Source organism: Coturnix japonica, chromosome 4 (genome assembly GCF_054131305.1).
Source record: "Coturnix japonica strain WE chromosome 4, WE-NBRP24, whole genome shotgun sequence".
NCBI lineage: Eukaryota > Metazoa > Chordata > Aves > Galliformes > Phasianidae > Coturnix > Coturnix japonica.
In genome coordinates, this window is record NC_140666.1 from 67,055,599 (window position 1) to 67,079,022 (window position 23,424).

The window sequence follows — 23,424 nt, forward strand, 5'->3', positions numbered from 1 at the left end:
CTTCCGCCTTGTTACCACAGCAACGCGGCACGGCCCTGCCACACAGCCCCGCCCCTGTCACGAGACCGTGACATCATGTTACATCACAGCCGCTAAAAGGAGGGGGAAAAACTATTGAGAAATAGAGCGGTGCTATGTCAGTACACACAGACAGCGCCACGGAGCTGCTCTGCATCGCCACCTTAGGGACATTAACACACCACGGAGACATAAAGAATGCGATGGATAGATTTAATCAAGGACAGCCGCCCGCACATCACATCATTCCCACTGCCCAACATCCCACACCCACACTGCAGTGAGGATGGGAAGACATATAGCAGCCTTTAATGCTCGTATAATCTCCAAGACATAAAGCATTAGTGGAGATGGCAGTGCCCTTTTGTGTACTACACAGGTAGTGCTTGCTGCTTTTAACAAGGACAACATTATTTTAATTATAAATTACAGCATCTGAGTGTTAGGGGAGGGGAAAAATGTATACAAAGTGTTTCATAGATTAATGCTTTCAAACAGTGTTTCAATGCAGTAGAAGAGCAATGAATGACCAAAGGTTTCATTCTGCCCTGAAAGACAGTTGAAGCACATACATACACAACAGTTAGATGTATATACACACCGAAATGCACCTTTTAAAAACAAACAGCGACTTTAGTGTTTGATTCCCTTATAATACAGACACAGACTTTGCTAGCTTCTCTGTCCCTTTATAGAACCTTAATGAGATTGTGCAATACTGGAGCAGTAGTCTAAAATATCCTGTATAGTGAATTCCATAGTAATTCCTGATCCAGGATAGCAGCGAGCTATCAGCCCTTCAAAGTGCTTGTACTGTCGTATGAACTCATCTTGCATTGAATGCCACACCACCTGCCAACAAAAGCAGATTTTAGCATATGACAACTGGTACAATATACTTACTGCATTAAAATCTCTCAAAGTTTTTTACCCATCAATTTTCTTAAAGATCATTAATATTTACATCACTCCTACCACGTGCATTACAAAACAGAAAAATAAAATGAGGTCACTCCTCTTCACAGAAAGCAACCCAAACCAAACCTGCATTCATATTCACACTTGAAAGTTTACAGAATGTAACAGAAGATCTGAATGATGTGCTACCAGAAAAAGTCAAGCTGAACTATGTTCTCGTGCAGTGTACAAGCTAAATTTCATGCCAATTTAATGGTTCATTTAAATCTAGTTCTTTCTATTTCCATCTTACTTTGCAGAATAGAGATCGTTCACTAATGTGTGCATTCGTGAATTAGTAATTAGCAAATTAGCTAAGGAATCACAGAAGGATTTTCTTTCAGATCCATACCACCTTACTTAAAACCAATCTCTTAAGATAATCTTTCTGTGATCTACTAAAAACATACAAACCACCAGAAAACAGTTCAAAATTCAGTGTTTTTCAGTATTTTGCTGAAGCCAGGCACATCTCCTCCATCATATGAAAGAAAAAATAAAGGCCTTTCTGCAAGCATACAAGAGATTTTTAAACCATGACTTAGTTTACCTGAAGTAAGTTTTCTTCTTCACAGAGATGTTTGTCTACCTTCTTGTAAAGATTATCCAATCCCTTCTTGACTTCTTTGCCAGGATACTCCTTTATAACTTTGCGAAGCTCTTGTTTATTAAAAGCCAGTTGATAGCTCACTTCTTCTTCTCGTATACCTTGGGCCACGCGAGCTTCAACGCCTTCAAAAAAATGCTAACAAAACAATAATACTATTAATGATTGTCATAAATACAAACTAATTAACTGAAAAAATGCTTCTCAAACTCTACCTTCAACAAAAATGTGGGGAACGGACAACAGTTGTTCTGTTTAACAGAAGTTGTGCTCAGCCATAAACATTAAAGAACAGCACACTAATGCAGTACTCGGTAAGTAATAAGGAAAAACTGAAATTAATCATCAACAGAAGCAGTCAAGCTTTCAGATACACTTGTATCTAATACTGAACCAGTCTCAGACTCCTAAGTTAATGTGACCATAGCTTGAGTTAACATCGGATCTTTCAGATAAACTGGCAAAGCATTTGAATTGGAAGTTTTCTACTTAAATCATAACAATACAAGAGCAGTATTAGTTCATTATTGCCCTATTTTCTCAAGATTCCTCACCATGTAGATCAACATAATAAAAACTGAAAGAAATATGCTTATGAATGTGCATGTAGAACTGTAACATCACTTGAAGCATTGCATTGGCTCTGGACAAAACAGAATTAATTTTCTTCATAGCAGCCTACATGGTGCTGTGCTTTGGACTTGTAGCTCAAACAGCGTTGATAACACCACAGCATTTTGGCACAGCAAGACTTTCCACACACATCCTGTCCTCCTCTTGCCTCCTCTATAGTAGTCTGGTGATGGGCAAGAAGCTGGGAGGGGACACAGCTGGACAGCTGAGAAGCTCCTAAGTGTACTCTTTAGCATACAATGCAATACTCAGCAATAAAAAGTGCAGCTAGAGGAAGAGACGCTGTTTGTCCTCAAGGGTGGCTGTTGTTCAGAAAGAGGTCAACCACAGAAAGTTAAAAGTGGTAAACAAGAAGTGCGAACTAACCATAAGAGAAAGTTGTATATGTACTTTAAAATTATGTAGGGTAGTATATAGCTAGAATGAAGTATACTTACATTTAATTTTTCAAGAGGCTGTCCAAGTGAGTAGACTACATAAGACTGAAGATGTTCGGTGTATTTCAGTTTGGCTTCTTTTTTCTCAGCTTCAAGACAAGAAATTTTCAACCGAGAAAGTGTTGCAAAAATATGATGGAAATTCTCCATCATCACCACATCTCTGGGTGTTTTCTGGCTTTCATTAGCTACTTTTTCAACTGAAAGATAAAGGAATCAAAATATTTAGAACTCCTAAAGGGCAACCAAATTCAGAAAAAAACATAACTGATGAAAAGAAAAAAGTAAGGGATTTTATCACAGTGATAACCATGTGTATGAATGATAATCATAACAGTCACTAAATAAATATTCAAGGGCTTTCAAAAGAAGCATCAGATACATGCAGGCTTTTACTTTTAACCCTCCCAAGTAAAACAGAGCAGGTGTAAGAAATTCTACTTATTGACCCCTTATTGCATCTGCATGCAGGCAGGCCAAGGAGACGATGGTTAGAATGCAGATTAATGCAGAATTAATCTAAGAATGCAATTAAACCTCTATGCCTGCTCATCCATCATTTCATTGAGACTATGAAGTAGGAAGACCACCATGAAAAATATTTATGGAACATACTCCTGGGCACCAAGGTACGAGTCAATCTCATCCTGGGCACCAAGGTACAAGTCAATATAATCAATTCATTTCAGTTAGATCACTGAAGCACCAATCCCCATCATAATTACTTGTTGAAGCTCATGCTGTACTAGTCAATTATTTTTTTTTCTAAGTTCAACTGAAATCCTTTTAAATCTCTTTTAAAACGTACTTTCCTGAATTCTTCCTATAGTACTACTTCTATCAATGTATGGTTTGACTGTTAGCGTCTGCCTGGTTTCATCACTTGAACAATCAATTCTAAAGTACTGAATAGTTGGACGCAATCAATGTTGTTAAAATTCACTGCCCTACTAACTTCTACTGACTCTTTATGAACTGTAGTCCACTATATTGTGAAATGATGCATCTTCACAACCTCCTAATGTTCAGAACTCCCGTGCTACAGTTTCCTCAAACAAGCTTTATTGCCAGAACTCCTCCCTCTTCCTCAGCCTCCCTCAGGGAAAGAGGCAAGTCTCAGTGATTGGGAAGTACTACAGGTAGAGCTGTTTCAAAGGATGTACATAAATCAACATGGAGAGGCCTCTCTGTTGTTTAAAAGGTTATGACAATTTTTCTGGCGTTTCACTTCTTTTACTTCACCTTCAGCTATTCCTTTTTTGTTAAAAACAAGGAGAACAAGACTGTTCTGGTTTCCAAGATCAGAGCTGGAAAAACAGGAAGGGATGGGAGAGGCATTCTACTATGTCAGGAGGACCTCATCTGCTATGATATGGTCAAATTCATAGCCAGAACACAAGGCTACATTAGAACTGAATAAGACAACACAGCACTGAGAAGCTGTACAGCATTAGAATGAAATGACAGGGATTCCATCCTGTCTCATCATCAGACTGGCGCAGAAAAACCAGAAAACCACTTGAGACTTTGGCCTGTAGTGTTGCAGTTCTCTCCCCGCTCCTTCCTGTATCCTTAACCACTTCCCCTGTCATAACCAAAAGTTACTTTGTATATATGTGTTAAGGGAAATATTTACAGTTTGCTTTTAAATATTTCATTTTATCAAAATGTTTCAACTTGCTTCTATAAATTAGGTTGGTTTTTTTTTAACATCAGTGCAATGTTGGTCATGTAGTTTACAATATAGAGTCTTAAAAAAAAAATACCATTATCAATTAAACAGAGCAGAATATACCTACACAGGAGGAATTAATAAGTATTACGAAATGGGAAGACCTACCGCTGATAAAAACAGCTCTAATAAGTTTTATATATGCTTTGTCCAGATCTCCTCGTCGTTCTGCATTTTTGAAAATTGATTCAGCAAGGGCTGCAAACTCTTCAAATTCAGCAACAAATGGAAGGATCCCGACTTTACTTTTCTTTGAGATTTTTACTTCATCCATCTGCTTCATTTGATTGCTCTTGAATTGAAACACAGAAGTTATTCTCTACAATACAGTTCCAGACCATAACTAGTAATAACCATAACTAGTAATAGAAAAAAAATAAACATACTGAAAAAGTAACATATGTTTAATCAGGGAGATCATTTTATCTTTTAATTATTGTATCTTCACAAATTTGTTAACAGTAAAAACTGTGAAGAAAGGCAAGTAAAATCTTCAAGATTGAAGTTTATAATCTTCAAGTTTTTATCTTCCTCTGCTTGCTTATTTAGCATTAAGAAAAAAAAACACAAAAAATGAATCCACAACTTATTTACCAGAAGCAATTAACAAATTATATTTAGTACTTCCATTCCACAACTTCACTTTTCAGCATCAACCCAGCAAACGATTCATTTGGCCGCAGAAAGCTTCTTTAATCTCCTGTTGAAATTTTGTTTTTAAGAATAAGCTAAAAAATAGTAACTTCCAAGTATCTCAAGCATTCCTCTGACAATGAATGATCAGTGTTACCAGAGTGGCCTGGAGTCAAATGACACTTACAACAATAATAGCAAAAGCAACAGTCACACAAACAAGTATTTGTACTAAGGCTGCCTTATTAAGAATAGCAAACTTTCTCCGTGGCAGAAACTGGCAAATATGTTGGTAGTAGGAGAGAAGTCTTAATGTTTCACAAAAATCTGCATTTTGTTTAATGATAAAAATACCTGAACACAAGGAATAAATGTCTATTCAGTATATTATAAAGATTCTGATTTTCCCTCAAGTCTGTGAGGTTGTTTTGGATTGTTTTGGAATGTAAAAAAAAAAAAAAAAAGCCAGAGCACTATTGATTTTACTTGATTGACTTCAGTAAAAGTTTAAAACAATTACAAAAGTCAGCCAGCTCACACAACTAAAATGTTGAGGACAAGAGGTTGTACGTCCTATGGATAGCTCATCCTTCAGGTAAACTGGGGTGGAAAGGGAAGAGGGAAACAACTGCCAATTACTATTTTTTAATAAATATTTTTTAATAAAAAAAGTTTGGCCAATGTAACTGTAGTGCAGACACTCATTTTTGCTTCAAATTAAAACAAAAAGTCTTAAAATCCTAAAATCAAATTGAATAGGTGCAGGCTTCCTAAAGTAATAGAGTTATCTTAAATAGAAAAACTAAAGAACTTACAATGCATTTATCAAAGTTCCTTTTGACAGTCACCAAAACATTTCCGAGTGTTGTGCTGAGAAAGGAAGCTGGGTCCACATTTTGTGCAGTCCAGACGTGATGGCTCATCTTAACTAACATATAAAGGGAATTAAAGCTATCAATCTTGTCCCCCAGTGCTATAAGATTGTTCAGTTCAGGTTCAATACAACGAAATATTTTTGTCATCATTTGTCGGATCATGTCCTTCCTAGGAAAAATACATAAGAAAAATATTACGCTGACAGTTTACTGGATTATTTCAAGTGTTCTTTGATACATGTTTTTTGGATAAATTTATTGCCTGTAGCAATAAATGCAACCAGCATGTCTCATGATTTTCTGAAAGCTGCCTCACTGTAAAAATCAACAGTCATGGGTACGAAATATTCCAACACAACATTTCTGTATGGAAACGGCCACACACTTAAATTCAGAATTTTACTAAGCATATTTCATATATTATGGAGTCTAGTTTCAATTTGCAGTTATGTATTTATTTATGCTACTAAAGACAGAAACATTCATTCCATGAACAAGATTTCTTTTAATATTTGCTGATGTATTAAAGTGACTGCTTACAGATTTAGAGTTTACTATTCATTTTCACTAAAAGGTGCAATTTGTTATAGAATTTTATAATCTAAAGAAATTCACGTGTAGGCTTAAAAAAGAATAAACAGCATCAGCACATACTCAGATGATACTGGCTGTGGAACACCAGAAATGTAGGAACGAGATAAGTTTCCTCCATCCATTTCCTCTGCTTCATTCTGTAAGAACAAAGAATATATAGACATACACACACACACACACAGTTGAAAGCTTGTCTTAAATTCTACATACAACTGACAAGGCATGTCTGATGAAAGCACTAAAATTATAAGCTTCCCCCACTACACTCCAAGTAAATACAATGGTTGGCGTGGTTCTGGTATAAGATCTCCAGTATATACAATTACTCCCCATTGCCTTGCTACATAACATTATGAGAAGGCATGCTTTGGGGAAAAAATTGGGGAAAAAAAATCCATTGCAAAAGAAACATGCCAGTTCTTTCTTAAATAACTGTTGTACTGTCAGTAAAAATCCAAATCCAAAGGTTGTTCTAGCTAGTAGAGAAAAACAAACTACTCATCACCCAGATCACATAGTTGCCAGATAAATTCCAACATTAACTTTTAAATGGGTCTCTTGTGAGACTTGCTCAGTATTTTTAAGTTTTGCCACTGTAGAAGGAGTCATACCGTCGTTGTTCCTGAGATGCTCTGATGTTGCTGTAGTTTGAAAAATTTACTAATGAAGTCCTGTTCTGCCAGACACAGGGGCTCTAGTTCACTTAATACTTGCTCAAAAATCTAAAGAAATCAAACGTTAGAATCAAATCAAAACAAGTAGAAGGTAACTGGTCTATAGAGAAAGTTTGTATCTAACTGCTACAGAAAGGAATAGCAGGTCTTGCACTGAAATAAGAGTATTCATTGTGATTAGGCTTATTGGAAAATGAAGCACTATCTTGGAAATAATGTTAATTAGTCTGAGCTACTGAAGTTCTCAGGTGTTAGACATATTTCCAGCCTATAGTGCTTACTTAACACAACATTTCTCCATAAATATTTAAGGATTAAGACATAGAATTATTTACACAAGTAAATCCAATGGTAAATCTCTTCTGGAAATTCAGCTGAAAAGGTAATTGAAAAAAATCACTACATTTGCTCAATAGCTTGCAATTCTGTCTATACTAGTCAAACTTGCATTTTCCTAATGGGTGAGAAAAAGTCATAACACTTGTACAAGGCTGTTTTAAAGAAACTTGTGCTTACTGACAAAATGGAACAGAACTCCTGAACACTTGTACTGAGAAAAAGTCAGAAAATCAGCTGAGTTCCTATTTGCTTAAAAATGCACGCTGACCCAGTTAAAAAAATATATTTTTTTAATAATTGAGAAAGATGTGGAACACAGCTCTAAAACACAGGTAAACAGAATTCCTACGCAACATTTTTGCTTTACCTTATCAAATTTTGTTCTATCAGCCACGTCAAGATCAGAAGCAGACATGTTTCCCATATCCAACAGTGAGGATGACTGAGACCTACGATTTCCTGAACTCTGAACAGAGAGTTTATTTAGGCTAGAAGTGGATCCAGTCAATTTTCCAGAGCTTCCATGAAGACCTGTTAAATAGAGAAACCATGAAAGAGGGATGCAAAGCTAGAATAAAATTCTCAAGAACAGGTTCATTACCAAACTTAGGACTACCAGCAACTCTTGATCTTGTAAGTTAAAAATCAAACAACTCACTTCATTCTAGGCTGAAAATGCTCTTCCTATAAATCAGTTATTTTCTCATTACAAAGTAAGTGAAATACTTCAGTAAGTTTCAAAGTTTTCTACAATGTAGATATCTAATCCCACATTGTAAATTACAAGAGGTATTAAAGGATCTCTCTAAAAGGTATAAAAAGTCAAATACAGGAATACTGGGGTATTGTCCTTGAAGGCTGGGAAGCAAAGATCAAAACCAAAGATCAGTTATGATCTTTGTGAATGTGTACTTTGGGGAAAGCTGCCATAAGAATAATAATTTATTCAAAGAAGGGGAAAAAATAAAAATCAAAAGTTTTATAGACACCTTCTAATTTTAACTTGATCCTTCTTTTTTTGGCTGCATAGCTATTTTGCCTGAGCTACAATCCCAGATTAACTTTGACATTACTCAGATGTTACTTCCATCCCTGTGAGCAAAATTAGTGTTCAGAAGTTTCTCCCTGATATTTTACGGCTTTCCCTTACATGGAAATGAGGTGCATTTTTCTGTTGATGTTTGAAGTTTTCTGGAATGCTGAAACAGGATGAAGAAAGCCAGTAACAAAAACAAAGCAAAACAAACAAATAACAAACACAAAACCACAAGAAGTCATCGATATTTGACCCAAATGTAAACTTCTCATACCTCAACCATAAAAAAAACTTGAAGGCAATCCTGCACTTAATTGCTATATTAGCTTCCTGATGTGACTTTCCTTGTCTAGGGGCATATACAAGTCTATGTATCCAATAAAAGCTGAAAGAGTTGGAAACTAAGACAATGTCTTCAGCACAAATGCTTCTTTTAGATCAGCTACCAGCATGGGAAAAGTAAGAGACATTGTCTTTACGCGCAACACTTGTCTATTTCTATCTCAGGCAATCTTGGCTGTCCTTAATTATTTGCCTTGCAAAAACAATGACTCTGCTAATGCTTATTTCATTCTGAACAGAACGCTTTAGCATTAGGTAGGTTTCCCATGACGCAGCACTACATCTTTACATTGACACACATGCACTGACAATACCAACTAATGCGACTAGTCATACTCACTCTCAGTTTCCTGTTTGACAGCACTTTCTTTTCGAGGCAGTGTAGCTGGGATGGATTAGGTTGCAAGCATCAAAGACAAAGACAAGTTAAAATGCAGTTTGCACAAACCATGCACAAGATGCAAGTTAAGCTCTAACTGGAAAGAAACATGCAAAGAACTATAAGCAGCAAGTAACTACATGGCAAACACATTTAGTTGGAGAGGTATTATCCTACAAATTGAGAGAATCTAAGCTACGTGGAAAACAGTACACTTTATTTATTGAACTTTTTCCTATACAGTGTATCAAGTTCTCCCAAATTGAGAAATTAATTGAATTACAGATTTATAAGAGTAAATATTGCAAAAGACTCAGTTTTCAAGATCAACGAACATACTGATACCGGACAAAGAAATTTAAATGCATTTATATGGTTTTATACTGAGTCAGAAATAATTTACCACCTCTTCAATTAAAAAAATAAATAAAATAAGAACAGAAACACAGTACTGCAAAAACCATTTGTATATGTAGTAGGTCTAGTTAACCACTTTGGTTGTCAGCAAATCAGGATGCTTACATTGGGAATACATCTCTGTATTCATGCCGCATCAAAAACTGATGACTTCGAATTTGAAGAGGATGAAAACAATGTATTTGTATTAAAAATTGCAAGTGTTTTGTTTTTGGTTTTTTTTTTCCCTTTCCTGATTTATGCCAAATAAAACTGTTTCCTCAAGTGAAATTCAAGAGGAAATTAACAGTAAACAGGCACTGCAAAAATTTCCTTACAGCTGTAGAGTACAAAGAGAAACCCTAACCAGTAAAAGGCATTTGCATACATACACTAAAAGCAGTATGTGGTATTAGGAATATTTTGATGAGGATGGATCCCCAAAATGGAGCAGCCAACAGAACCTACTGTGACAGAATGAGAAAATACTTCTAAACGCAACAAACATGTCTTAAATAACAGATGTTCTCAAGTAGCCAACACCACTGACAATTTTAATGTTAAACTCAAAGTTAATTCCAGTCTAGTTTTTAAATCTCGGGCTTGGGACAGTTTTTGAATAAAGAAGTGTAGGTTACATATATTTACTGTATGCATATGCCATGCATTTGTCCCTTTTCTTCATAGTCCCCAGCTTCCAAATGCATGGGACAATATGACAGAACATGAAGAACCTACAGGCAAAGATCAGGCCCAGGACAATCAAAGACGTCATACTAGCTTTTGAGAAGCCACATAATGTAAACATATGACAATAACAGCACACTTTCCCCACACTTGATTTTGTGGTATTTAGGTATCAAAGTCTTGGCTTCATCACAAAAATAAAACAATTAATTAAAATAAGGACTATTTAAGACAAGTGTGAATGCTTATGACTTGGATTTCTTTTTTTTCACCATAAAAATGCAGACAAAGAACCTTGCACTAGCACAGAATGCCAGAATTCTCCCAGCATCCCCACTGCGTTTGAGGCATTCCAAGAGCAGTGCTATTCCCAAAGCACACACACCAAAAAAAAGCAGGAACACACACCTTTGTGTTGGAAACAGGTCATCCTCAGTGTCTGAGTACAACTGCAGCATTATAGACCTACACTATTTTCTTACAAGTTTGCTAATAAGAAGTGATATATTTTCAATTAATGCACAACCAGTAGCACTGCAATCATTATCTCCACATGGAATGCTTTGTAATTACACATCATTATAAGCTGTTTCAAACTAAATACATAACTTGATATTTAAATTAAGTGAAACCGTATTCATACAACAGCTTTTTAAAACATTGATAATTTGCTTTTCCATCTTTGCAAGTGATACCAATAAAAGCATCATTAGTTCCGAGGAGTGAAGTTTTACTGTTCTAATACATTATCAAATTAGCTTGTTGCCCCAAGTAAATGGCCACTGCTATCTATCCATTTTAATGGCAAAATTTCCATATATAGAATTAGAATTTGGGGGGAGTTCTCACTTCTAGTTTTGGCTTTGTGATTGGTGCCTACCAGTTTTCACAGGACTGCACAATTGGGCCATGTTTTCTATGCGAGTCAGTCTCCAGCAAAAGTCAAGCAGACAGCTTTGTATGACTTAAAATGTAACACTACAAAAGAAATCAAGCCAAGAGAACTGGTAAAAATATCCTTTGCTATTTTCTTCTTAGACTATTCTGTGCAAAGTTCAAATGTGCTTGAAATTTGCACATACACACAACAGAAGCCTTCTCAAGTGCAGCTCTTGCACTGCTGAATTGAAGGACCTCTTTCTCCAAAATGCCAGATCACAACATTTACAGACATCAGGAATATAACTGCTACAAAAACCATTTCATCACAAACACAGATCACAAATGAAGTGCTAGGATATAATGTTTTAAAAGTCACTTTATATTGGGTTTTATTTATAAAAGTGTTCGGTCCTTCCAGTAAGACAGATTTCCAGGCTTTAGGAATTTAACTGTTCTGATAGTGAGACAAGGCACCACTTGTCTTCCATGTCCAACACCTCACCAAGACTAATCCTTCCAGCTACCCTCCCCTCTTACTCAAAGCCTCACCATTATCCCACTTCCTTACTCTCATTACTTTTCTCTATTTTCCAACATCCACACAACCCAAGATAGGCCTGAAATAACTTTTTAGTTCAAACTGTACCTCACTTTTGAATTCAGAGTTTGGAAACAGGCAAACTGTGACATAATGAATATCTTCAACATTTTAAACCCGTGCATTTGAAAATCCAACATAGACAATTTATATATATTTCTATACTGCTGTTGCTACTTATTCAGTTTTGCTTCACTTCCACGTTCATACTAGACATTTTACTTTATGAGGAATACATACTCCTTCAAATAGGAAGACCTACAAGTTATTAAGTTAATAATATCTAGTTTTTGACTACATAGCAAATCTCACACAAATTTCTCATGTAGAATCAGCAATAAAAACAGCTTCAAGTCTGAAGTCTTAATAAAAGCAGAATAGCAGAAGAAACATACATAACCACATGTGCTGCTCAGCCTTTCTCTACCTCCAAGAGCTGATTTTCTAAATTTGTTACAGTAATAAAATAGAATAGTTATAACAATAAAACTAAGTGGTGATTTATTAAAAAAACTTGAGTGCAAATTTATAATTTAAGAAATATCACATCCTTCCATCTTGCCCAATTTCACAATAATTCTATTGTAATTCTTTGGCCTTTGGGAAGGTAGAAATACCATCAATCGTATTTTTTACCCAACTTTCACCTTGCCAAAAGTAAACAATTTTAGACCACTATAAAATTGCCCCAAGATGTTCCAATGAGTATTTTCTAAGTAAATAATAAAAATCAAAGAAAGAAATACGCCTTCCTAGAAGCTTACCAAACTTTTTTCCTTCTTTGGTTGTGCCTGTCATCTTGATCTTGGCAACTTCAAAGAAATCTTTTATTTCCCTTTCATATAGACGTGATAAATAATCCATGTAATTCTTAAATGAAAAATGTAAAGTTAGTTAACAGGAATATATACTTACTTGTTTTGATTACAATTAAATAGATCTTAAAATAAAACATCATGACAGTGTAAGTTCTACTGAATAACTGTTAACTGTTTTGGACTGTACAGATGTATGTCATATGGCCACAGAAACCACCACTGCACCTCTGCAAGGAAACATGTATAGTGTGACACATGCAGATAGGATTACAGATGGAAGAGCATTATGGAATTTAATTCAAGAGTAGAATGGGGGGAATTCAGCTCCATTGTTCACAGTCTCAGTGTAGGATGCCACTTCTAAACATCCTCCATTGTCCTCCTTAATTACACCTTCAGCACAAAAACAAAAGACCTGAACAACTTCAGGATGCGCAGTCTTTGTGTGCTTACTATAAGATTCAAAGAATTCCAAATTCAAGTTTGTAACACTGCCAAAGGAAGTTAAGGAACAATCTTCCTCTGACCTCTAAACACTTTTTTCCACTTCATCTCAGCTTTACGCAAGACAGTCAACAATTACATACACAAAGCCAAAACGTCCCTATTTGACCTACTTCACAAAAAACCTTCTGAAGTTTTTGACAGTCAAATGAAATTAAGAGAATAAAGGCTGTTGAGATAAAAATGTCATAAAGGTGAACAAGCACATCAACATGAAAATAGCTTAATAATCTTACTAGACTGTAAAATGGTAAACTGGCTTTACGCAAGGGTTAATGTCAAATGACACTTCAGAACAGACACAACATCTTAGGAAAAAAAAACAAATACAGGATACTGTCATACAACAACTACTGAGCATGACATTTCTTATTCCAAAGAGAAACAAAAGAACAGTGAATTTAGCATGAAGGAATATTAACAGAGCATACACATAGTCACAGGTAACTCTTAAATTTCAAAACAGTCTACTGTGTAAATTCTGTAGCATTAACAAGCACTTCACATACCTTTGTTAACCCTTCATATTTTCCATAATCTGTGTTCTTGAGCCACTCCATGAGTTTTGCATAGCGAAGCAAATCTCTGTGAAATGGATGGTGATTGGGTAGTGTCAACTCAACAGAGTGCTGGGCAAGAGTAGAACTCTGATCGTGACCCTTGAATAAGACAAAGTATTAAAATAATTCTAGAAGCACAATACAGATGTACTACAAAGGTTCAAAAGCTTGAGAAAAGACAGCATAACATTCAGAGAAACAAAAAAAGACCAAAGTATTAGGGCTGCTCTGAAGTAATGCCTCCCATTTATTCTCTTGGTCAATAACATCAGAGGCAGTGTCAGTGGTATGACTGTAGAAGCTGAACCTCCCTGCCAATATTCTATTGTATGTTGTTGCCATGTGACAGATGGCAGCAAAGGGGTAGTCTGACAGAATGGTATCTGACATGGAAGTGCATATGATTATTATTAAACCAATTTAGTTGCATCTTAAAAGCTTCAGCTGACATACATTCCATCATTGTCTCTGAAGCACACATGCATTTTCAGTGCACATTTATAAGAGTTAAGCAGTTTAGGACATGCAGTATAAATCAATCTCTTTAAGAGCAAGCTACTAAGTTTATACTCCTTTTTGCTCGTGTGCTTCCTGAAAATCAATACCACTCAAATGAAGATACTTTATATTTCTTGAACAATCTAAAATTTGGCTGTCATATTCTTGAACTCACAAGATTGCTGGGCAACTCAAGGAGCAACACAACACCACAGCTGTGCATTCTGCTACACAGCTCAACCAGATACAGAGGTAACTGTGACACCAGCGTTAATGGAACAGAGGGCTCAATGTCAAAATGCTGTTCTGAAAACAATCCTGTAGCTAAACTCCAGCAAAAAGCTAATTTCATGAAGTGTAATTACTGCAATATATGATTTCAAATTGGAATCCTGCATTAGCCACATAGTTACTGAATATATACCATGAGTGATCACAGCAGTCAAACTTTCTACTGTGATCAAGTATTTTCAATAGATCTTCAATAAACTTTTATGAAAACTTGATAAAGAACAAGTGTACAGTTCTCACTCCTATTCTCTGCTGTGCAACAGCATGTGTTTTAATTTTCCACTTCATTAGTTAAAGATAATTTACCTGATGGCTTTCTTGACTCCCTTTGTTAAATCAGAACAAGTACATGCTTCCAGTATAATCTATAAGTCAGTAGGATGAACAGAGAGTATATACTACAAATCTATATCATACGAGTTTATACAAAAGAAGTTTGTACTTCTAAACTGTCATACTTAGGCCACAATGTCCCTGGAACTGCTTCTTCATCTTTGTTCTGAAACAAAGCATGTCTTGCTGATATTAGCAGCTGCTTAGATGTCTGCACATCTTCATTTTCCATTTTAATTTGCTACCTTTGTCTTATTTAGATTATTCCTTTAGTACTTTTTTTTTTTTTTTAATAAACATTCTAAACAGATAATACAACTCTTCATAAGCTAAACTGTTTTGCTTAGATGTTTCAAAACCGTGGGACTGAGAAACAGTTAGTCTGTTCATCAGATTAACAGAACAATATTGTTTGAATGAAGATTAAAAAATCGTTACATCTGTAACACTTGAATAAAACCTCTGAACAAGGTACTCAATTCTTTTTTCCTCTTCAAAAAGCTTAATGCGGAGGCTCATCTATCACAGTTTACTATTCCAGCCAAATCTTGCAGTGATTTTTTTAACAGCTGATTAATGCTTGATTAGCAACAGCTTTACAGAGGGTAAGTTTATACAGAAGACAATATGAGGTCAAAGTTAGTACCAGAATTAAAAACATACATTTCTTACAACTATGAGTTTGCAGTGTTACTCATTCTTAATAGCGCTGGTAATCTCGTTGACAGTAGTTCACCTCATACGCACAGTATTACAGTGAAACAGTAACCTTTCACTATTTTTAATAACAAAATCCTTGGTGCAGAACATCAGAAAAGACATTCTGTTGAAAAGCTGCTTTCATCTGCAAATCTAAGATTCAGATTTAATTTGTGAGTACCTTTACATTGGATAATTTCTACTTGATCATCATTTAAGGCCAGGACAGATGGCCTGCACTCTGCTTTTCCAAACACAACAAGTCATGGGAGAAATGTACTTTCTTACAAATAGAGCTAAGGATAAAAAATTCAACATGCTATAGAACTCTAATTTCTCTGCAGAAGAAAACGTAGGAAACACTTTTCTATCATTAAAAGAAAAACAGACTTTTATTCTCAAATGCTATTTTCTATGCATTTTTCCAGCATAACTCTATTCCACCTCCTGCTTGCAGACTAATAAACAAAAAAAAAAGCAAAAGTTCAGTTGCATTAATATGTAGAAAAACTGAGTTAAGGTTTTGTTTACAAATACTACTGTTTCACACCACTGTACAGTTATACACATACTACAGTTTTCTGAAAGTAAATGTGCCTACGCAAACTTTGGAGATCGGAAGAATGTTTATCTAACAAGAAAACAAACACTGCTGGTAAAAGCACTGGAACTGAGAGAGGATGCAAGTCTGATATTCTGCAATCAATAAGGATTTCTTATTGTAAATACAAAGATGCAGCTGCTAGTTGGGTAAGTCAAGCCCAAAAAAATTAGTTGGAGAAGCTCATATGAAAGCCAATGTACTCACTGGAACTGAAAGATAGGAAGACTTGTTATAGAGTTGAAAGAAGGTCTGAGTAAACTAATTGGAGATAAGAAACAAAAACAAACAATAAAGAAATAAAAAGATAGAAAAAGATAGAAAAGACATCCAGCCCTTAGGAAACAAACCTCAGGACACTGATATATGAATATCTTCAGTAAAGGCTCAAAAATCAGGGTTTAAGCATTACCTTCCTTCCTTTTTAGCCCTTGAAATCCAGAAAGAACTCTGATCTCTACAGCCTCTACGGCCCATGAAACTTAATGGCTTTTTTCCAATTGGTCAAGCCTTAAAGTTAAAATAAATACTTATATTTGACACAATTTGCTTAGCTAAGACACCAAATCTGCTACAGAGAATTATTTTTGTAAGAGACTTCTGTAGTCCCTATAGTTTGACTTGTTTAGTAATACCTCTGTCCAAAGTACCTCACAACTGCTTCGAACTGCTAGTTAGGATCACAAAATACACCCAATTTTAGGTTGTGTTCCTTGTCAGGAGAAGTTCAGGATTGAAAATTTTATACGTAACAATAAGAAATAATACCTGCTGAACAAATACGCTGTTCAAATGGCTGGCAAGTCTCCGTGCAAACTGCTCACGCAAATCACTAAATCGCTGCTGTTGCTGTTTGACTGCATGAAGCATATCATGCCCTAAAAACAAAAAGAATTTACAGAGTACAAACATATATACTAACATACTGCATTTGGGAACCAGAAGGACAAAAGGTCACAATCCCTTCTGGATGTGGAAACAACATCTGAGACTGGTTGGAAAAGCACACAGAATAAAAACACTACCACAGTAAATTCTATGTTAGCTTGTAGTCTGTCAAAAACATTACCTGGATGAAGAGATACATTCATACACTGCAGAAGGGCATCTGCTGCATTAGTGCAGGCCTCAATGCCTCGAGAAGATGTCAGATCCCCCTCCTGAAGGGCCTTTATATGACCTTTAGCCAAATCCATGTGATTCTAAAAAGCAATAGATTTCCTTAAGAGAAAAGTAGGTTACAGCTTGCTATTCTGCTAAACCAAGAACAATAAATACAATTTCTCTATTACTAATCTTTTTGAAGTGAGTGCAATAATAAAGCAGAAAAAATAAACCAATGTTAAAGAACATTCACGTACACATGTCAGAAAGGGTAGCAACTTAAAATAAATCTATACCAAATGTGAGCAGACACAGTAAACACCATAAGAACACTTACCACTAAGAACTCTATCTCTGACAGTAGCTTCACGTTATTTGTGTTGCTGAGATGGATTAGGTGATTACTTTCTGAAATTTGATCCATTTGCTCTTTTACACTCTGAAGCATTTCTTCATAACTGCTTAATTTTAACTCAATTTGGTCAACTTCCTTTAGAGCTTCATCCAGTAACTTCATCAAGATATTCACCTGTTTCTCTGAGGCCATAATTGACTGGATATTTGCCTGTACAGAAAATTATACTGTAAGATTTTGAGACATTTTTGCACTTCAAAAGCATTTTGATATTCTCTTCTATCTATACCTATGGACACAAACATGAATGTCTATTCTCCCTGAATTTCCACCTTCATGATAGCTATATATAGAGTATATCCTTTTTATCTCCTCTACTGGTTATGTGAAAGTTTGCAATTTACTTCAGAAGGTCTGGAAAGTGAATAACAACATACAGGATATAGTTCTCCTTAGGAGAAAATAAATATTTAAATATATAGCAAAATGTTAGCTACCTTTTCTGAAAACACTACATAGTCAGTATCATGTCATTAGTGTCACGGTAATATGCTTTACATCAGACAAATGCTTACCCCATCTAGAACTTGCAGCTCTCTGGACAACTTCTCTGCAAAGGCTTCAGCATTAGAGATAGCGTATTCACACCCCTCCATCATTATTTCAATATCCTGTTCTTCTCTTGCATTTAATTCCTGGTATTCATCCACTGCCTCTTCATCACCTCCTGCTACACTTTGATTTTCTCCACTTGGAACTGATTCTTGTGTAGAGGAAGAAAGTAAAACACGTTACCAAAAGCAAAAAGTCAAAAGCATTTTAAGCATACTGACGTACATTCAACTATATTTAAAAAATGAATCAATCAAATCACTTTCATAACAAGCATCTGCTACCTACGGACACTTTTTTCAAGTCTTCCAGGGTTTCATTAAGATTTCCAGAACTGGTTCTCTATAGCAATGTTTTTCAAATTATGCAACATAAGTAAAATACAAATAGTCAGCTTCCTTTAATGCATGTAAAAAAAGGGCACAGAGACTCTGTACATTCACTTCTCATGCTGGTAATCAACATCAGAATACATAGCAGTATTATTCTAGAATTGCTAGCAGAGGACTGCTAGAAATCCGACTCTTTTGGTAGACTGAACATAATGAAATACACTGAAGTTAAATACATCTTTAGCATCAAGACAAGTTGCACAGCAGGAAAAGCAGTACTGAAGTGAAAGTTACATAACAGTGCCTTTGAAGAAAAAAGTTCCTGTGGCAGCATTTAATTCAAACAGTCACCTAATGACTGAAAAATTATGTATACAATGTTAACACAGTCTAAGCAGAAACCACGTAGGCAACCTGAAGCATCACTTATCTCTACTAACTTCATAAGCTACTTAAAGCCCTTTTTTCAAAGAGAGTAAGAGGAAAAGCACATTGTTGAATAAAAGAATGCTTACATAGCAGAATAAAGGAAAAAGGTGTTACGCACCTTCTGCGACTTTAGGCAGTTCTGGAGAATTAAAAGGTATGGAAAAGCAGAGGGAAAGGAAGCAAAGAATGTTAGCTAGGCAAAGCATGAACACTGTGTATATTTCTAGGAGGCAGTAAGTTGGAATGGCTTAATATCACAAGGGCTTGAAGAGGTAGAGGCCAGCTATGAAAAATTTTAGCATGCAACTTAAGTATCACTTTTTAATGCATTCTTCTAATTCAGGGCAAGTTAGAACTGGAAGAAAAGAAGATTTTTTTACATGCTTACAACTATCAAGCCTCACAGGTTGATTTGATTCTGTTCAGAAAGGTGATGTCTCAGAAATACAATGAACTCATCAATATCAGGATTTCATTAATCAAGTATTTTGACCCAGTTAACAGATTTATGGTATCTAGTTTTCTGTTGGAAAATCTGTTTATCTAGTATTCTTGCTCATGTTAAAACTTCAGAACTATAAGGGAATAAAATTGAATAGAAAAGAAATAAGGGTTAGAATTTTATTTTTATTTTTTTAGTGCATCCACTTAATATTAGTAATTATTATAATTTGCATTTAACATGCAGATATTGAAGAAATTGTATAAATTTACCTTCCAAAAGTTGTGAACTAACATTAATAAAGTCAATTTTCTTTCTAAGGTATCTCTGATTGAGCTTCCAGATGCATGAAATGAAAGTGTTCTTTTCCACTGCGCTGCTTGCAACCCATTTGTATACTTTGTCAAAATGCAAATCAAATTCAGGATTCTCCTGCAAAAGACAAGATATGTTACAGGCCCAACAAACAAAATTCTCTGAGCTGCAGAGATTGTTTACTGAGATAGTATAAAATGAAACCACACACATGCCAACCTCATGTGCCTTAATGAACGAAACAAACCCCAAAATACAAGCAATGAATACAGTAGATTCTCAAGGAAGATGAGGTAACAATATAATACAGAGATTCGTGAGAGTTTAAAGAAACATTTGACAGCATTGCCTGCTCAGAAACATTGTCCTCAAAATGATTAAGTGCCTTGTGTTAGCCTCCTGATGCCAGAATGGGTAGCTGGAATTACTGACAACACAAAACATAACTCAAGGAGACTTAGGGAGTAGGCAAGAGGAGAAGCTTATTAACACATCAGGACTATATACTTTCCACATGCCTCCAACTTCATGATTTAGAAGCTTTTAAGAGCTCACCTACAAACTTACACACTCCTCATTAAAAACATTTCTGTGTTCTTGTGGCTCAGTATCAACAGCAAGGTGGTCCTAATTTAAGGGGCAACTAAGAATGGAATAGTAGATTACATAAGGCATGAGGCAGAAAAAGAGTATTGATTCTTAGCATAAACACTGTAGAGTCACTGAGAGACCAGTGTAATAAACCAAGCAGATGTTCAGAGTATTGCTGTTGGGGCATATCTAGATTTACTCAGTTTAACAGGGTTATATTATTAAGAAGCCTGGAAGAAAATGCAGGTATAATAACCACAGGAATGTATGATCTTAAACCCAAACAAATACGTTATTACACTAAGCTTCAGAGCAATTGGTTTCAGGGAAGTCAGCGTTGATTTGGAACCAAAAGGATGTTCTTAGCCAAGCGTTAAACCCCCCCCAAAAAAGTTACACATACTTTAACAGCATCTTTGGCATCAACAACAGCGAGGTCTCGAAGTGCCCACGCAGTCTGCCGCTTGTAGAAATCTCCCTTGTCAGATTTTTTCACCTTTACCACATTTACTTGCACCGGTCGTTCTGTTGTCACTGTTAAGTACAAAAGTAATTTCAGAATGCAGAAAGTAACATCCATTTCTGCTGTATTTCAAATTCCAAATAGAATTATTTGTAGGGGAGTTCAGCTCCTGTGCTTTCCCAGAGCCCCCTGCCTTGAATTCTATTCAGCATTCCTTGTTGCACCTTATTTACACTGATCGGCCTAGAAGTCTACCAGGTGTCCCTTCTGAGCACAAAATAAAGCCTGCTGCAAAAGCTCACTAGTCTCACATAAATAACTGTTAATTTTCCATTACAAATTCCATGGAGATCTAAAAGTAAAAGTACAAAGCTTTCCTTCTTTCTTAATAGAAGCAATAATACAAGTGTAAGCTACAATTGATTTTCTCCACTAGAAATGGGGCACTATTTATAAAGGACAAGAATTAATGCTGTAATGTGTTGTAAATTAAACTAAGAAAAATGCAACTGGATAAAAAAGGCAAAGACACACAATACAGTGCAATATTGCAACATACCTGTGGCACACAAAAAGCAGTTTCTTTTCTTCTTGCCTGCTTTGCACACGTTCACAATGCTCAGCAGGCGTTCATCATTGGGAGTGAAAATATCCCTCTGTAAAGCGTGCTTGATTGCAGTCATTTTCTCTCAACTGAAATATTTTATGAAGTCATAACATATTCAGGCACATTTAACACACCCAATGCAACATGGCTCTTAAGCTTCAGAAAGGGAGCTTTAGGATTCTTTGTTTTGTTACTAATGTTTTGCAAAGACCTACTTCAGTGCTCCTGCCAGAACATACTACTAAATGGAATAGGCAGTTCTCAGTCCCCTTTATCCTCACATAAGGGCCTATCAATCGTTACAGCAATGCAGAATAATTTATTCATCTGATTCAGTACAGGTCCTCTCATTACAGAGATTGCTCCAGGTAGAGTAAGATGGGCAACACAAACATGTTGCAATGCTTTTATTTAAAAGGAGTTCCAGTATAGCTTGCAACCTAATATTCTAGCATGCTAAGAACACGAACCACACACATTGCATGCTGCAGTTACATTTTAGGTTGTTTTTCCCTTGGAGATGCACAGGTTGCACTCTCTAACAAACATATAGCAAATGAAAAAGGGTTCCCTTGGAAACTGAAACAGAAAAGGCACTGACTTTACTGCCTACAGTCTTTTGTGGCCCACCACATCTCTCAACTTAGGGAATTTGGCAATTTTAAAGATCACTTACCAAAAACTATGAGAAAACAGAAGCCAACATACTTAGCTGGAATCAGTACTGCCAGGTACTTGCCACAACATCTGAACCAACGCTGTTCATGACACCCCTATGCCACTGCAATACCCTTGTTAGTTGTTAGCCAAGTGTTCCTATGTTCCTTCCCCTTCATCAAGCTCCAGGGCAGGCTTCTGTTTCCAAGTTGTATCAGGTTGTGCTTTCCTGACTCATCAGCAGGAGCCCAAATATGACCACACTAAGTGCTAACAACCTCCTGTGTTTCACAAACGCCACCTTTTCCTCCTGGTTTAGGATTTCCCCTCCTGTGCTGCCGTACAATCCCATTCTTTATACACGAGTACCGCTGTCCCATAGGAACACGGAACTAAGCCGGAGATAAAGCTGCTTCCTCAAAACAACACCAGTCCCTATGAAACCCCCTTAGACAGTGCTGTATGTTTCTCCCATCAGTGCCGGTACAAACACAGCCTCTTCTACATAACATCTGTCAGACACAAAATCCTGCCAGGCCCCGACCCTCCCCGCGGGCCGCAGGCACAGCCGAGCCGACGACAGAGACAAGGCCCCGCGAGGAGCGCCCCGAGCACGCAACGCGAGGAGGGGTGGGGGATATACGGGGTGCGCCGGTACCGCCCCGCTCTCACCGCAGCGCCGGGACTGACCGGGACCGGCCGTGGAGACGGAACCGCACTGCGACCGCACCTTCACTTCCGCCCGTGTGACCACGCAGCGCCCCCTACCGGCTCGGGGGAGTAACGACAGCAAAGGCCGCGGAGGGGGAGGGAGGAGCGAGTACCGAGGGGCGGGCGGCCAAGCTGAGGCGTAGAGCCGCAGCGTCATTAGGGTGTGGAACTTCTTTCAGTTGTAGTTCAACCAATGCTTGAAATGCAAAGACATGGAGATTTTGTTAAGGGTCCAGAGGAGGGCCACGAAGATGATCAGGGGGCTGGAGCACCTCCACTATGAGGACAGGCTGAGGGAGTTGGGCTTGTTCAGCCTGGAGAAGGTTGCGGGGTGACCTCATTGCAGCCTTTCAGTAACTGAAGGGAACTTACTCCCAGGAGGGGAGTAAACTCTTCAAAAAGGCTGATAATAGCAGGACTAGGGGAAATGGTTTTAAGTTAAAAGAGGGAAGATTTAGGTTGGATGTTAGGGGGAAGTTCTTTACTAGAAGAGTGGTTAGGCCCTGGAACAGGCTGCCCAGGGAGGTTGTGGATGCCTTGGAGGTGTTCAAGGCCAGGTTGGACGGGGCCCTGGGCAACCTGATCTAGTAAATGTGTATGTTTGGTGGCCCTGCCAGGCAGGGGGGTTGGAACTACATGATCCTTGAGGTCCCTTCCAACCCGGGTCATTCTGTGATTTGGTG

At 36.9% G+C, this 23,424-nt stretch overlaps 1 protein-coding gene across 21 annotated transcripts; it reads right to left on the reverse strand.

Moving 5' to 3' along the window:
- Positions 1 to 217: 217 nt before the first annotated feature.
- On the reverse strand, positions 218 to 22,789 carry EXOC1 (exocyst complex component 1). Of its 21 annotated transcripts, none has more exons than XM_085545403.1 (21): positions 22,761 to 22,789; positions 21,326 to 21,459; positions 20,707 to 20,837; positions 19,670 to 19,829; positions 19,074 to 19,094; positions 18,158 to 18,345; positions 17,565 to 17,792; positions 17,193 to 17,325; positions 16,892 to 17,001; positions 16,331 to 16,384; positions 13,651 to 13,800; positions 12,584 to 12,689; positions 9,218 to 9,262; positions 7,867 to 8,030; positions 7,098 to 7,208; positions 6,547 to 6,623; positions 5,833 to 6,061; positions 4,493 to 4,676; positions 2,653 to 2,852; positions 1,526 to 1,720; positions 218 to 870 (listed from the first exon to the last, which is right to left on the reverse strand). In XM_085545403.1, exons 2-21 carry the CDS (start codon positions 21,447 to 21,449, stop codon positions 718 to 720), a joined length of 2,763 nt encoding a protein of 920 aa, XP_085401529.1. In that variant the 5' UTR covers positions 21,450 to 21,459; positions 22,761 to 22,789; the 3' UTR covers positions 218 to 717. The 21 variants fall into 21 exon arrangements, with proteins under 21 accessions (XP_085401529.1, XP_015717773.2, XP_015717772.2 ...); XM_015862287.3 differs by having other exon boundaries at positions 22,721 to 22,778; XM_015862286.2 differs by having other exon boundaries at positions 22,703 to 22,778.
- Between the last annotated feature and the right edge of the window lie 635 nt (positions 22,790 to 23,424).

Coding starts and splice junctions, on each gene's coding strand:
- EXOC1 (XM_085545403.1), bottom strand. CDS start 21,449: ATGACTGCAATCAAGCACGCTTTACAGAGGGATATTTTCACTCCCAAT. Junction 17,326..17,564: donor CAGAGATAGAGTTCTTAGTG/GTAAGTGTTCTT, acceptor ATTGCTTTTTAG/AATCACATGGATTTGGCTAA. Junction 6,062..6,546: donor CCACAGCCAGTATCATCTGA/GTATGTGCTGAT, acceptor TATTTTTCCTAG/GAAGGACATGATCCGACAAA.